The sequence below is a fragment of the Solea senegalensis genome, linkage group LG10, assembly GCF_019176455.1.
Source record: "Solea senegalensis isolate Sse05_10M linkage group LG10, IFAPA_SoseM_1, whole genome shotgun sequence".
Taxonomy (NCBI): domain Eukaryota; kingdom Metazoa; phylum Chordata; class Actinopteri; order Pleuronectiformes; family Soleidae; genus Solea; species Solea senegalensis.
Genome location: NC_058030.1, coordinates 21,671,186 through 21,687,181, shown reverse-complemented (window position 1 = coordinate 21,687,181; position 15,996 = coordinate 21,671,186). Strand labels below are relative to the sequence as shown.

Here is a 15,996-nt window from a genome sequence, read left to right as displayed (position 1 = left end):
GTGGTCAGTCAGCCCAATTAGGGAGACAAAGAAACGAGGGAAATGATGGAAAGGAAGAAAGAAAGAGGTGGGAATAGCTGGAGCTAAAAGCTCCGGTATAGGCCGCTCTCGCACCACACCCGCTTCACCATGAAAGGGGAGCCCCCTTTTCTCCCCAAGGCTGCTCAAAGGGAAGAATGTTTTTGAGCAACAGCGAGAAAGGGGGAGACATGGGGAGACTTCCCACCCTTCCCTCTGCCTCGTCTCTTTCATCCCTCTCTGAACATATGATATTTTTTCAGTGCGTTCTTCCCTCTCCAAAATCAACGCACAGGCCCGACGACACAGCACAGCTGAAGTAAATCTGTAGCGAGCACAAGAAAACAATGAGGAGAAGACGGACTGTTGTCTGTGAGTCTGTGAGAGCTGAGGGAGGCAGTGATCGTGTGTTATGTCTGTGGAGACAGTTTGCTAGCAGGGTAGATGAGAGTGGACTCCTTCTGTCCCACTCTGTGTGTGTATACTTGTATTTATATCTTTGTGAGGTCCAAAAAAAAAAAGGACAAATGTTTGTGAGGACATTTTGACCTAGTGGGGACATTTGTCTAGGCCTAAAACCAGGTCTGAACCCAGACTTAATGAGACAGAACCTCATTTCTAAGGCTAAGATAGGTATTAACTGCATGGTTGTCCAAATGAATGGAAGTCAATGAAATTAGATTAGAAAAACTGTTATGCAACCGTGTGTGTGTATGTGTGTCTGTATTACTCATGTTGTGGGGACATACATCTGTTTACACAGTCAAATTATGGGGACCTGTCTTCCTTATGGGGACAAAAATACAGTCTAAGTTGAAGATATGTCTGGTTAGGATCAGGATCAGGTTAGGATCAGGTTAGGCCAGTGATAGTGTAGCTCTTCAGGAAATGAATGTAAATCAATGTAATGTCCTCCTGAAGATGTGGAAACCAGATTGTGTGTGTGTGTACTTATATTTGTTACCTCTTTTACTGGTATAAAAACCTGACCTTTTGGAGACCAAAACCTGGTCCTAATGAGGCAGAACCTAGGTTATGGTTATGGTTAGACATTAAGTGGTTATGGTTGAGGTTGGGGGATAAGGCTATCCGTAGGAATGGGCGTCAAGCTCTAAATGATTCACATTCTCATTAGTGATTGCATGCAAAGAGGGAGCGGGAATAAAAAATAATAGTGTGGGGAGAGGATTTATATGTCCAGTGTGGTAGAATTAGTGACATCTAATGGTGAGACAAACAGAAAATCATGTCAAGGAACTACGGTGGCCTTTGCAGACCAGAAAGAACACCATTCTTCTTAATCTTAACCCATGATATAACTAGCCATTTACAACACACAGCTGATGGTGATGGTGGACATCTTTCTTTAAAGCTCAAAATATCATTATAGCAACATAATGGGATAGAATCTCACTTGACCCCGCCCCACTGACCAGACCAGACACTCAGTGACCCTCAGGTCATTTGAGTTTGAGTGGCTGCATTGACACCATATTTAGGGTTCCAGGCTCATCCATAAAACACACTTCTGTGTTTTTAATGTCTGCCAAAAGGCTACACACTGGAGCCTTAAATTCCATCTGCCCCAAAACAGGATGTGAAGACCCCAATAATGTTCCCGAAATATCCCATTACAATCTGTGCCTTTTGTTATAGATAACATAACTCTGTGAGAACCGAGGCACTGTCTGTGACTCACTCATATGAAGGGCTTTATTCATAGATTTCTGTGTGTGTGTGTGTGTGTGTGTGTGGTGTGGAGGGGGGGGTGTATGGGTTGTGTGTGAACCGTGCTTTGACAAAAGTAGCGGAATAACGAGGAATTTGGACAGAAAAAGAAAGGATGGTGTGTTAAAGAGTCTTTTTCCTCATCTTTAAGACACAGCAGCACTATGTGTGTGTGTGTGTGTGTGTGGGCATGTGTGTGGGTGCACATGAGTGACAAAGAGAGAGAGAGACCGAGCGGGAAAGGGTTAGAAAGATGGAGAGCTCGACACAGTCTCTTATTTTCCTGTGGGTGTGCTTCACTAACACAGTAATCCTCATTAATATTTATCTGCCAGGCAAAGTGGAGAGAATGATTAGCTTGAGAGTGTGTGTGTGCGCAAACATCCCTGTTGGCGTGTGTGTGTGTGTGTGCGCATGTGTATATTACAACATATAACGCATAAACTAGGTCAACTTTTATACCTAAGAGACTAAAAAGTCTTGATACTTCAAAGGTTCTGTGCCGTCGTGACGTTCCACACAGTGAACTGGATTTTCATCTTAATTATAACACACACACACACATGAATGGGGAAAACGCGTGCACTCATGAGACACATACGTGCAGAAGCTGCCCGCTTTCATCCGTCTCTCGGGCCTCATTACTTTGTTATCGATTGTGCCGCTCGCTCCTCTAATACGATCACATTAAACTAAAGTGATCAGAATTGGATTGCACACGTGTGTGTGTGTCACTAACAATCTCTGTCAGAGCGAGACTCAGTGACAGTTTAGAAGAACATCGGTGACTAAAGCTCGGGGGTAGAAACCGAGAAGATTGAGAATTATCTGTATGTGTGTGTGTGTGTGTGTTCACTGCTCTCTCCATTGTCTTGTCCTCACATCAGTTTTGCAGTTTTTGTGTGTCGTATTGCTGCATTTGGGAATGTTCTTGTGAATTAACAGCGTCTGTGACCCATTTCCCTCCACTGCTCAGCAGTCGGGTTTCTCTCTCTCGCTCTGACACTGCGTGCACTCCGGTATAACACGCCTGAGTGAAGATCAGAGAGCAAACAAGTACTGAGAGGAGTGAACTTAAGAGACGAGTAGATGGAGTAGAGATAAGTGTTTACTGATGATTTTCCCAACTCCCACCTGTGTCAAGGAGGGTTTTAAGCTTTTATCCAAAATGGGAGTTTGATTTTGGAGTGGAAAAGTTCAAATATGAACCCTAAAAAAAACCTTTGAGTTTGTAACTATACAGCCTAGAAGTACAGTGTTTGAAGTAATCACAACATTGTCCAACAGAGGGCGATCTGATTGCAGCTTGGCCTTGGATCCATCTTGAATTGAATAAATATAACAAATAAACGGTTTTAAAGAAATAATAATCATTTAACACGCATGTATATTTATGCACATTTACGATGAACAAAGTACAAAATGATATATATGTTTGTATAAATACTAATAATATGATACAAATAATTTAAATACAGAATTATAAATGTTATAAATTATATATTTTTTATTTATAAAAATGGCAAACTGACCACAAATATAAGGCTTTCTTCAATAATCATTAAACATGTCTTTATATGCAACATGCACAACATTTTAAAGCAAAAGGTATTTTGAAAAAGAGAAAGCTGTAAAAATACACTGGTACATTTCTTGTCCATTTCAAAATAAGAGTCTGGCTGTGTTTCACTAATTTCCTGATTCATTATCAACCTCATGCGACTAACACTAGTAATGAGAGTAATGATAAATAATGTTGTCACATTTATTTTCAAGTGCATATAAATCCAAATATCTAGAAATAGCACGTCACGTAATATTTGTTCAAACTTGATTTTTGTGAAAAGCGGACGAGCCCATCTGTCCATCACAAAGCTGATTGTAAAATGCCATCCTCCTTCTCCTCCTCTTCCTCTTCCTCCTCCTCCTCCTCCTCCTCCTCCTCCCCCTCGTCCTCTAACTAACTGTGGTAACAGCTGATGACTCTGACGACGTGTGTTTACATCACTGGGTTTGCACAACCTTTTCCCAGGATTCAGCAGGACATTTCAAACACACACGACCATGGGAACAGTGCGCGGTCACAGCGAAGCGCCCGCCTCCCTCCCCAGCACGACAAATATTTGCAGGCCTCGTAAATTACGGCGGGTGAGAGGTGAACGTCTCCACCTTCAGCCAAACTCTGATTCATTTTTGGAAAACTCACACCATCGGGATAGCACACATTCCTCATGGGTTTCTCAAGACGAGAAAGAGAGGGCGACACCAGGCCCCGAGGAAGAGGCCTGGGAAACTCTTCTTAAGGCATGTGCTCATAAAATAAACACTAATAGATGTCACTATGTGTCTTTGAGGGATTTGTGTGTTTGTGCAGTGATACATGCTCGAGTCTTTTTTTTAATTAGCCGTCTGTGCAACTTGACCTTGAGACGTTTTCTAACAAGGTCAAGGAACAGATGAGAGGACAGACTTTCCGACTGCAGCCTTTGTATCTGTGCTCGTGTGGCGTTGTTTCCGTTTGTCTTACTTCCTCCCCGTTTGTTGATTACCTTCACCTGTGTTGTATTAGTTGCACCTGTTTCTGGTTTTCTGAGGTCCACTCTGTATTCTGCTCTCTCCTCTCACTCCCTGCCAAATTGTCTTTGTTCCTTCCTCGTGTTTTTCCTTTTTAGTTGGACCTTTGTTGCAAGTTTAACTCTGCAACATTCTAAAAATAATACAACTGTTGTATGTCATAAGAAGACAATATGAATGTTGTATCATGATTCTCCTCTGAGCCCTCTGTCCATGTTCTACTTAATTTGTTTTCTTTTAACACTTTTAGACAGTGATCACAAATACAAGTAAGTTTAGATACAAAGGAAATATATTAACTTCATTTAATAATGATTCCCCAACAATAATCATAACTTTTGTTGCACACAAAAAGATGCCATGTTAAAAATGAACCTGTCACAAAGTGAAAAACACATATTTTAACCATGATCATTAGAAATGATATTATTATATGTGATATAATTAAACACAGAAGTCAAATTCACTAGTGTGTGAAAGCCCAGTTTTTGTCCCGTCCCTTTTTCACTCATACACACCAACTCAGCGGTACAGCATTGACTGGTCGTAATAACCCCCATGAATCAGAGTGGACTATTTAATCCAGCCACAGTCGAGTCGGGCTTGGCTGGAAGTCAGAAAATGACTGCACAGTATCAGAGATACTGCATTCTCTGTATTGATCAAACACTTTCTGAGGAAAATGGAAGGGAAATTGGAAAAATGAATCAGCTGAGCTCCAAATAAAACGTGAGTATTTATGGGGGTTGTTTTTTTTTCCTTTTCCACAGTCACAGAAATACTACAAAATGTTGGTCAGTTTGTCAAAGGCAGAAAAAGATTTCAGTATTTATTATTTAGTAACACACACACACAACAATGTGAACACTATTGTTTCAGCAGCAGCAGCAGCAGCAGACATGGCTTGGCACAGCTTGTCGATGGGGCTTGCATTGCCTCCATGTGGCCATGGATGCAAATGGGTGTGTGCAATGACATGTAAAATAAGGCTGATGGTGGATGTCTTTGGTCTCAGTGAAAGGAATTGAGTTTGATGTCATTGTTTGTGTTCACATTCTTTCAGGAGGACGTGAATCTCACGCAGCAGACACGTTGAATTTCTCTCATTTTTTGGAAGAATGTGATACTGTAGGTCAGGTCAGGATACTCCTGCCTGGGAAAAGTGGCTCGGAGGGGAAAAAAGAAATGTTTCCTCTCCTCTTTGAAAACATTCTGGCTAAAATCCCAGAACTGTTACGGACCAAATGTCAGCATTTTTCACTTGAGTGACTATTTTGGTCTGTGTATGCAACGCGTGAATGCACACACTGCACACATGTGGTTCTTCTCTTACAATGACAAACACATGTACAGTGTCCAGTGTAACAATGTGTGTGAGACAACAGTCACTCCGTACATTTCCATGCACCTTAAAGTTGAGATGTAAGCCCAACGACGCTGCGATAGGAGAACGAGCAAGGACACAGATTGACTCCGCTACACTCGGAGTCACTTGTTTAGACTGCAGCACAAATCGGATTTTGAAGCACATCCAGATTGTATGTAGCTTGATTTTCTTTGGCAGTCTGGACGGCTCAAAAAAACACATGAGATTAGTTTTTTTTGTCCAAAGCTGATTCAAACCAGATATGGAGTTGGTTTCCAATGCGATTGTGACTGGATGTTTACAGACCTGTTTCAATCTGAACGTCTCCAAGTGTCAAAGTGACTCAAATAACAACAACAACAACAATGACACAGGTCCAGAGAGATGGAAGTTAATGAGTTTCCACGATGGCTGCAGGCAAATTTGACCATAAATAGCACTTCTGTAATATTTGTTTGTGAGTAGACTGTTATAGCCTTTTTCTACAAATATGATTATATTGTTTAATTTTTCAAGATGTTGAAATCGTATTTCAAAAAAGTGGCTGTTTTGGTCCAACAGTGTAGGTTGATGTACCATCCAAATCATCTAGGAGACATTATTTGAAGATTGAACTCCTACATTGTGTTGCTTTAAGTCAGAGGAAACACAATCATTAGATTTCTTTTTCTCTAACATACTGTAAACAAACTGGCCCGGAGTGTGTGCCGCAGTATTAGAGTGCATACCTCTTTAAAAACAACCAGGGAGACTAATAGAGCGGCAGCATTTCCTTAGTGGGAATGTTTGTGTTTGTGGCGCTGGACCACACTGAACAGAGAGTGCATATGCATCAGTGAGAAGGACGGAGGGAGAAGGAAGAGGAGGGTGAAGAGTCACACAGCTGTGCGGGACTGGGGAAGGAGGAGGACCAGCAGAGTTTGACCTTGAGGAGAAACCCGACTGCTGAGTCCCTGAGAAACAGAGGACAGAGGCGGGAGAGGAGGAAGCCACAGGTCTCCCTGTGGTTTACTTGTGGAGATGACCCAATTATTATCCATCAGTGCTAAGTGGTATCAAGAGGAACTTAAAGGCTAATCATATCTACTTATTCCCTGCTGGGTCTGCGTGTGGATTTTACCCATCATGCCTCACCTGTGCGAATAAGACTTGCTAATATTACCTCGTGGATATCCCAGTGATATCACCAGGTGCTGCTGCAGAGAACTTTGCAGGCATGGAGGCCGTCTTGTTGTGTCTAGACGAGGCGGTATGTACCCGGCAGGGTCTGCTGTGGACGCTCACCTCCACGGCCCTCAGACGCCTCTGTGTGCATGCCAGACACCTTCCTGGACCCCTGCACCTGTTACACGCTCACAGGTGTGCTTCAAGGCCACTCTACCAGGTAGGCTGAAACTCAGATATGCAAAACAAAAGGCTTGATTTGCTTATGGGCAACTCTTCCAGACATTCGCTCTGTTTGTGAGAAGAATAAGTTATTAAGTTGGATGTGATGCTAATATGGGCCATTCTTAGGAGGAGGACCGCAGAGAAGGTTAATGGATGTTGTTAATGAGGAGTTAGTTGATCCGCTGTGGCAACCCCTAAAGGGAGAAGCCGAAAGGAGAAGTAGAAGAAGTTAACCTTGCTGGAAAGGGGGAGTACACTGATACTGTGGAAAAATGAGTGGCCTTGGGCAGAGGTTTGCGCTCCCTTACATGCATCCGTCTGGGGACGTATTTCCAGTGCAGTAAAGCTTGGTGTGGACGGAGAGAGACGTGTAGTGAACAGCTGAAGCGCTGCAGGCCAGGTTACGTCCTTCAGGCAGGAGAACATGGCCAGAAACTGAGGAAAGGTTAAAGATGACTGATTATTTTCATTAACCAGAGGAAACAGAACTGGGTTAGACGTTGTGACAAATCGGTAACGCTGTATAAAATGAGACGTATAACACGCCACAAATGTTTTTTTGTAGAGTTTTGTACAATCAAGGTTATCTACTGCGTTGAAAATGCTGCTTTGTTGTTGTCTCTTAACAATACAAAACACAGACTTCTTCTGCTCATCCCTCCCTTTCCCGAGTGCGTTAGGGTACTACGGTCATGTAAGATAGTAAGCAATTCTTCATCTTCCCTGTTGGAGGCAACGGTAGCTCAGTGGTAGACCGAGTCGTCTTTCATCTGGAAGGTTGTGGGTTAGATTCCTGATTGCGCTAGTCTAATGTGTCCTTGGACAAAACACGCTGTATGAAAGTGTGAGTGAATGGGTGCAGTTAACATATTTATGTCTCATTTCTGCTAATATAGCCTCCCAAATGTGACAAACTGCACCTTTAAGGATCTGGTGTTGTGTGAAAATGTGAAAAGAGCACCCATGCACACTAAAAACCACAGAAAGGTTGTTTTTTTTATCGGATGTCGGTTGCATCCTAAACAGTTTCACTGTTTGAATGATTTTATTCATTCATTGAAACCAACTGCAGCTTCTTTCTTTCTTCTTTCTTTTTTTTTTTTCTACCTTGTGCTTCTCTCACTGTGATTCAGCAAAAAACGGTCACTCAGTATTCACTTCACCACGTCTGGATCAGGACTTTGGTCTTTCATGCAGCCATTAGTATTCCTCACACATGTCACCTGCCCTGTATGCAGCTGGCAGCAGCAGCACAAACCCAACAGTGTGTTACACAGAGAGACTGATACTGATACTGAGATGATACTAATTATTATTATTATTATTGTTATTATTGTTCTGCACAATGAAGATGTATATTAACATCTGCTGCAACATGACAATGCAAAAAAGTATGTTTATTTCACACAGAAGATGAAAAACAATATTGGGTGGATGGAAAAATGTATCTGTATCAGTATCGGTATCAACCCAAGCAAAAAGTCCAGTGTTGTGCATGCATACGTGTGTGTGTGTGTGTGTGTGTGTATACATCAACATCAATATAAACATATTGTATGTGCTTCCTGCCTCTTTTTGCTCAAATTCCCTTTCTTCTCTCACGAGGAGAATAAGAAGAGTTGTTATTCTAACTTTTGTCCTCACATGTGTTTTTATTCGGCTCCTAAGCAAGCATCCTGAGGGAAGGTAACACAATCAGAGGAAACTGAAATAATACACCAGACCTCCCGAAGACAAAAACCGTCCTCAACACACACACACACACACCGCCCACCCCCCTCCGGTTTAGAGACATGCAGAGTCTGAAGCAGCCTGTACTAAAGCACTTATCAAAACAAAGGCCTTTTAAACACTTTTGCAAACATCCTCTGCAGAACTGCTGCTGAGTTTTATACAATATCTCCCCCTGGCTTTGAGAAGTGCTACAGTCCAAATTAGAGGGAGTTGCAAAGGAAAAGAGAAGGCGGAGTCAGTGTGTCAGTCTGCAGGACGGGGGTCTCCCTGTCTCACTGCACCGCTCCGCTGCCTGACTTCCTTTATTACTGTTAATGAGATACCCAGACTCTCTCTGACACACACTGACACACACACTCAAAACAGAAGGAGACAGAGAGTCTTAACTGTGCTATCTTAAGCTTTCTACTATTCTTCTCATCTTCCACCTTCTTCTCTTCACCACTGCTCTCAACCCGAGTTTATTAGAGCCAACCTTTTAAAGACCACGTATTATTCTGACCCATTTCACTTCTCACTTTATCACAAAATATTATTTTGAAACAAATTAATCAGAGATGCTATGAATTCTGAGCCAGAATGACTGGTCTAAACCAGTTCCCCCGTGTCTTCTCTTCCATTTCCACTTCTTTTGTTTTTGCTTCTTTCTTTTTTGTACATTCCTTCTTCATATCTTATTTATGTCTCTCTCTCTCTCTCTACTCTCATTAGAGAAGGTTTCCATCACAGGCAGTCCTAAATACTGGATCAGGACACGAGCCCAGAAATATTCCTGCACTCTGAGTCTGGTGACCTGAATTCACCTGAACTCCATTCAGTTTTCCCCCATCTCTTACTTTGATGATGGTGCTGAATAATGCAGCATTCTCGATAGGCGTTAAACTCCTCATCCCTTTTATATACCTTTTTATTAATATAGAATGTCTAACTGCTCATTCACAGTCCTTTTCTCTGCCCTCGTTAGGCTTTTAAATGGATGGTTTATTGGCTGAAATGTAATATGCTCCTCAAAAGCATGTTTGTGTACATGTATAATCACTTTCAAATGCCAACTGCCTTTCAAACGTAGGGAAGATATTTGCTTTACAGAGGCCGCCATCTTGCTCCAACATGTTTCTGCAGCAGAACAAACAAACGTGATTTATTACCAATGCAGAAGTATGAGAGAGAGAGAGAGAGTCGTGTTTACGTCCTTTCTGGTGTCACCATATGTTCCCCAGGAAAGAAAGAAAGTGAGTGGAGGAGTTCTGAATGTGTTGCAGTCTCACCATTAGATGTCAAGTCACAATAACAAGAGAAAATGCAAAAAGGAAAGGAAAATGTGGGGGCCGTTCACACTCTTCTGTGTCTTCTGTGTGCACAAATGCATTATTTTCAGTGGAGATGATGTCAGATAATGAGTGTCTCGCTGCATCTGCATCAATCCATGATTCATATATCTCAACTTCGTGGAATGCAGCAAGCCCTCGCAGCACGTCTTTTCATATTTGGGCCAAAGAAGTAGGTCAAAGTGGTTTTTGGCCCTATGTACCTACACGGGAACGGACTGAAACAGAAACTGGATGCGACGTGTGCACTGTGTACAAAGTTTTTTAGAACAAAGGAAAGGAATTCAAAGTTATTGTAAAGCAAACAGACCAAACAGATAATAATGCTGCATTGTTTTTTTATTTATTCTTCTGATTGTGTGAGAGATGGTGTCTTTCTGGTTTTTTTTCACTGTATCAGAAGCAGTGCTGCAAATTTCATTGCAACTGTTCGTGCAATGACAGTAAACGCATTCTATTCTATTCTTTGTATAATGAAGTCACAGACGTTGCATGTGCAGCAGCAGCAGCCTGCATGATTGAGCTGTGGCAACATAATAATCATTTCTCTCACGAGGGAACGCGGCGGCACGTTCACACGTTCATACATCGGGCTGAGTAATATCGACTCAACAGCCTCCAGTCACACGTCTTCCTCTGGTGGAGTGACCCTCTAAGCGAGGTCAGCACAGGCGAGCGCCGCGCTCAGCTGTGCGCCGTTAGACAGAGTCTCTGGACGAGTCTCGGTCACTTATTCTGGTGTTGCCTCCCATTGGCATTGATTTTCAGCCGCGCTGCACTGGATCGTTTTGCTTCTCGTCTTTCCCTACTACCCCCCACCCCACCCCGACCCCAAACCCCTCCCCCATTTGCAAAAGCAGGATATCCTGCGTACGGATTGAGGATCCGCTGATAACAAACTTCCCTCTAGAATGTTGCATTCACCTGCAGCAGCAGCAGCAGCGTGTGTCCTGCAGCTCCTACATTTGAGCGTGCACGAGCCCTATTCCTGGTTGTGAAAAATGCAAAGTGACATGTTATCCAGCGAAACTCTTCCTCAGCAAGTTCAGCATCCCTGTAGATTATCCTAGACATGATAAACAAGATAAACAGACCCACTCTATTTCCCGTTACAGCGCTCGGTAATAACAGCTGACAGGAAGGTTTCTTGCGAGTCGGCAAATAAGCTGCGTCTCCTGGCAACACGGGATACGTTTGTTTTTAAATCGACAGTATCATACATATTCATTGCTTCTGTGGTAGTCTGAGGCTCCACTGCGTCACATTTAGGCCGCGTTCCTCCCACTGAACTCACTGGTCCTCTGTTTCCTGTGAGAAAAGCCCTGTTCCTGATCATATTCCCGTCCCGCTGACGAGTGCCAGTACATTGTGATATAAAGCAGAGACATGGCAGCGAGACCCTAAAATAACCAGGATACACAATCCTCCCTGTGTCTGATAAACTGCGGGCGTTCGGTCAAAGCTTGGTGGATTTCTTGGAAGAAGAATCTCGCTGTGATCCGCAGCAGCTCCACTGAATCGAGCCGTGACTGTTCTTAATTCACTTTGCGTCCCTCCGACTCTCGCGTTCACTTCACCATCCATTTGTTCTCATGTTCCTCTGAACTGATGTCAGTAAATAGACTCAAGGCCGGGGCCGGCAAATATCCAGAACTGGCAATTTGTCCTCCAGCCTGAGCAATTATGGAGGTTGAAGTTGAACTTGTGACTTCCTACTGAAGAATTTTGATCACTCTCTCTCTGTCTGGCTGCCATTTTTGTTCTCATTGCCAAAGTCAGGATCTGTATGTGAGAAAATCTTTTCCCAGAACGACAGAGAGAGAGAGAGGTTTAGTGATGGGAGGGGTTGAGGCCATTCTCTCCATTTTTTCCCCCCAGTTCTTTACTTTCTTGCAATCTTTTTTAACTTGTTTGCAACAAGCTGGAGGCGTGTTTTTGTTTGATATCTTTGCACAGTCACACACACACACACACTCTTACGTTAGGTTCCGTTGGTGGTTGAGGCAGTTTACAGTATCTCCCTGGGGAAAGGGGGATTATTTGCATAGTTTGTCTGGAAAACATTTCCATTGCTCCGTTCCCAGATTTATCAAACGCGGTGTCAGTGTAAACGTGTGTGTGTGTGTGTGTGTGTGTAAAAGAGGAACACGATAGAAATGCTTGTCGGTGTCTGAACTGAAAAGATTCCTCGTGATTCATCAGCGGCTCAGCCGCGAGGAAACAATTTTCTCGTCACTCCATAAATCACGAGTCGGGATCAAACTTTTACCCGTCATTCACGGCGATTTGCGGTCCCGTCGCGTGTTAAATGTTTAAAAGCATGTGCACGTGTCATTTAGCCGCCGCGCGCCGTAAGCTTCTAAGCCGTGCCAGTGATGTGAGAATCCACTCGACGAGGTGACAGGATCACTTGATTAATTACAGGAATTTTCACTCTTACACATTCGCTTCCTCTCACTCGTCATCCCACATGAATAACCTCGGGTATGAGGCATAGGATTGCACTAATAATTAGAACACAGCGACATTCCTGCTACAAAAGTTCACTTGATGCTGTTGCAAGTCACACATTCATATCCAGAACTTAATGATTCCCGACATTGTTTTTGATTTCATCCAAAAAGGATTGCCAGACACCAAATCTTTCCCAGATATCAGGCGCCATGTTGGAGACCGTTCAGATGTCAAACATGAGAAAACATGAGTTGCGATATCTGGCAGGCGGGAAATTAGGCCAAGGTTGAGCAGCTAAAACTTGATAAATCTGGCTGGTATCCCTCTAAATCCTTGACGTGTGTCTGGGCTGTGGCCAGAGTGGAGCTGAAATCTTCTTTTTTTTGGAGGTGGTCCTGGTTCTGTTGAGTTTAACAGTGGCATTAGTGAAGGGGATATAAGGGTTTATAGAGTTTTAAGTTCAGAGGTTACAGGGCCTCGGTATAGGATGGTAATCCCAGTGGGATTATGAAGAGAATCTGGTGAATATCTGAGGAAATCCTGCTCAGATCCTCTGTTAGTGTGGATGTTATATCCTCTCAACAGTGTGTTTACTGAACAGACGTTTAAAAGGGTTTAAAGTGTGTGAGACGAGACCAAAACAAGTTGAAAGTTTACTTGTGAAGGATGAAATTATCACTCATCGTGATGAAAAAGCTCTTACAGTACATGAAATGTGCTGAATTTCTGTAATCGGAAGTAGAAGAAATTTATTAAAACATCACAATAAATCATCGGAATAATGTCGAGAATCGTGATTATTTTGATGGATTTGGAAAAATATTATAAACTGGAAACTTTCCATGGCAATTATGGGATTGTTTTTTGCAAACCTAGTCCAAATAATCATGATGGGAATTTTGATATTGTCGCATGCCTACAGTTCTACAGCGCTATATTGAAAGAGGATGGAGCTTCGTCACATGACCTCCAGCTGTTACTGTGGGGACACCCTGTAAGTATTTTTAATAAGTCACATTAGGGCAATAATTCAATAACAATACATAATCTATAATATATATATATATAGCTATTTTCTTTAATGTTAATGTAACAGTGATGTTTGTTGTCTTCATCTTTTAAACTTTATCTGGCATTTTATTGCAATACTTGTGATTTGAAACCGTGAACACATGTGCCCACATGTTCATGAGATTCAGTTAGTTGGCAAAATGCAATCACCTTAAGAGCAAAAGCAATAATTCAACTTCAAAGCTTAAAAAAAAAGAAAAGAAAAACAAAGTCACTCCAGTGCATGATTGATCAGGTTTTTTATTTACTGAGCAACAGCTTCTTTTTCCCTCCTCACACTTTCATATTCCTCCTTTCCCCTCGGGTGAAATGGCCAAATGGAAGACATTCGATACGTTTACAACGACAGGATTCCCTTTGGACACGAGGCATCACACACACACACACACACACAGACCACACACTCTTGCCAAAGGGCTCTCCCTGCAGATGAGCTGGGTCATTTTTCATTACCTTGGCTCAGAGGAATCAAGTGTGCAGTAATGGAGCACAGTCACATTGAGCCAAAGCTGTGGAGAGATAAATCCTGACACAGTGAAAGCCGGCCAGATACGTGGAAATGTCTATTCATTTCTCATTTCTCATTTGTCATTAGCATCCGTTTGGAGCGAGGTAAAATAAGTGAGGCTGCACCATCTGTTTTCTTTATGTTGTTGCTTCTGCCTCTTTTCCAGATTCTCCCCACATTCTCTTCTGCTCTGCCCCATTCAGACGCTGTCTTTTTGTCGTTGTTGTAGATTGTTTGTGTTTCCTTTCCTGTCTCTATTCTGATCCTGCACATAAATAAACACCACCTAAGCCAGAGTAGCCTGAGGGAGAGCATGGTGGTGTAGGACAAAAGGGGATGGGGAGGTGGATGGATCTGCTTTTGGAAAACAGCGTGTAGGTTGACTAAAGAGTGTCCTTGTCTCTGCCGTGCAAGGCTACGTCCACATGACTCTGTTTTGGTTTAATTCTGCCACGGTGACACAGAGACATCACTCTGGTGTTTTTGAGCCCCGGAAATGAGGTTGTTTTCATTTCTGGTTTCTGGGGCAGCATTTTAGGAAAGAAACGGAGCCTTTGATGTCAATGATGATGCACTTATACACGTTCACTTTCTAGTTAATCAGTCATGACTATAGAGATCCAGATAGCACAGGAAAACATTATAATTTAGTGCCAATGTTTCAAGAGTTCACAGCACACACTTTAAATCCAGGGAGATGGAGCAATAGGTATCGCAAACCTGACAGACTGATTATAAGTGACCTCTAAAATGCTCCCGTGGTGCTTTTCACAAGTATGAAAACAGCTGGAACTGACATTATTCCAGACCTGCAGTAACCCAGCATCTCCAACTGACCGATCAACTTTCCATTATTCTACTCCAGAGGACACTTACACGTCGCATAAACAAGATATCGCTCCATCTTCTCTTTATATGACAGTGATCCACCGCTGCAGTGTCTTAGGATCTCTGGTGATCTATTTGAGTGCTCTCTCAACAGCGTCGCTTCTTGCCAAAATGGTGTTGTTTTGGTTTTGGCGTGATGGGATCGTGTGACGTGACGTCAGCCGCCGGAGCGTTGTTGGCTGTGAACGAAAAGCTCCGTTAACACTTGCTCTCAATTTTAGTTTCAGCCTTGGCATCGTTTTCATGACAGAAAGTGTTGTTTGACATTCATACCGCTGAGACTAAGAATCAGCTTCCTGTTTACACTGACACACATGCATGCTTTTATTCCCGGACAGTTTTGTTTTTCTACTGGTTTTTTTTTATATCATTTTTCCTATCTTGTTGTACTGTTTATTGCACTTTTTATGAACTGCTGATACTTTACTTGGCTCCTGGTGCACATGACTCTGCTGCTTTATTTTAGTCATGTACTAATGCAGCCTTATTTTATTTATTTATTTATTTATTTATTTATAGCAATACAAATAAAAAATGTGAAATAATAGGGTAAAGTAACTGAGGAGCTGTATTGGTGTAGCCCAGCTTTCATGACACTGTCATCAGCTGGATCAAGTAAACACCTTCACTTCATACGCTGTTACTTTAAGTTCATACCTCTAGGTCATACATTTGACAGGGAACAGCGTCTTAGCATTGTCCTGCAGTGCCTCCTTCTCCTCCTCCTCCTCCTCCTCCTCCTCCTCCTCCTCTATGTCCTACATTTTTAGCAGAGAGTGCTTGATGGAGACGCCTAGATCTCCCACAAAGTCGTCATGGCAACTTTTGTTTGCAATTTGGCTTGGAGAGCACAGGGGATTGGAGCTGGTCAAACATTTAAATCAGAGTGTGTGTGTGTGTGTGTGTGTGTGTGTGTCACCAAGAGATACAAGTAAGTG

General features: G+C 42.6%; 1 protein-coding gene across 9 annotated transcripts in view; it reads left to right on the top strand.

The window, feature by feature from the left end:
• frmd4a (FERM domain containing 4A) overlaps positions 1-15,996 on the top strand; it is a 129,487-nt gene that overhangs the window by 58,970 nt on the left and 54,521 nt on the right. Inside the window, exon 1 of one of the 9 annotated variants that reach the window (XM_044035678.1) lies at positions 6,502-7,070. The exons of 7 other annotated variants lie outside the window; for them this stretch is intronic. In XM_044035678.1, coding sequence (XP_043891613.1) covers positions 6,903-7,070 — 168 coding nt within the window. In that variant the 5' untranslated portion in view covers positions 6,502-6,902. Of the gene's footprint in view, positions 1-6,501; positions 7,071-15,996 lie in introns of those variants that run through there. One more of the 9 variants, XM_044035677.1, reaches the window with a different exon arrangement.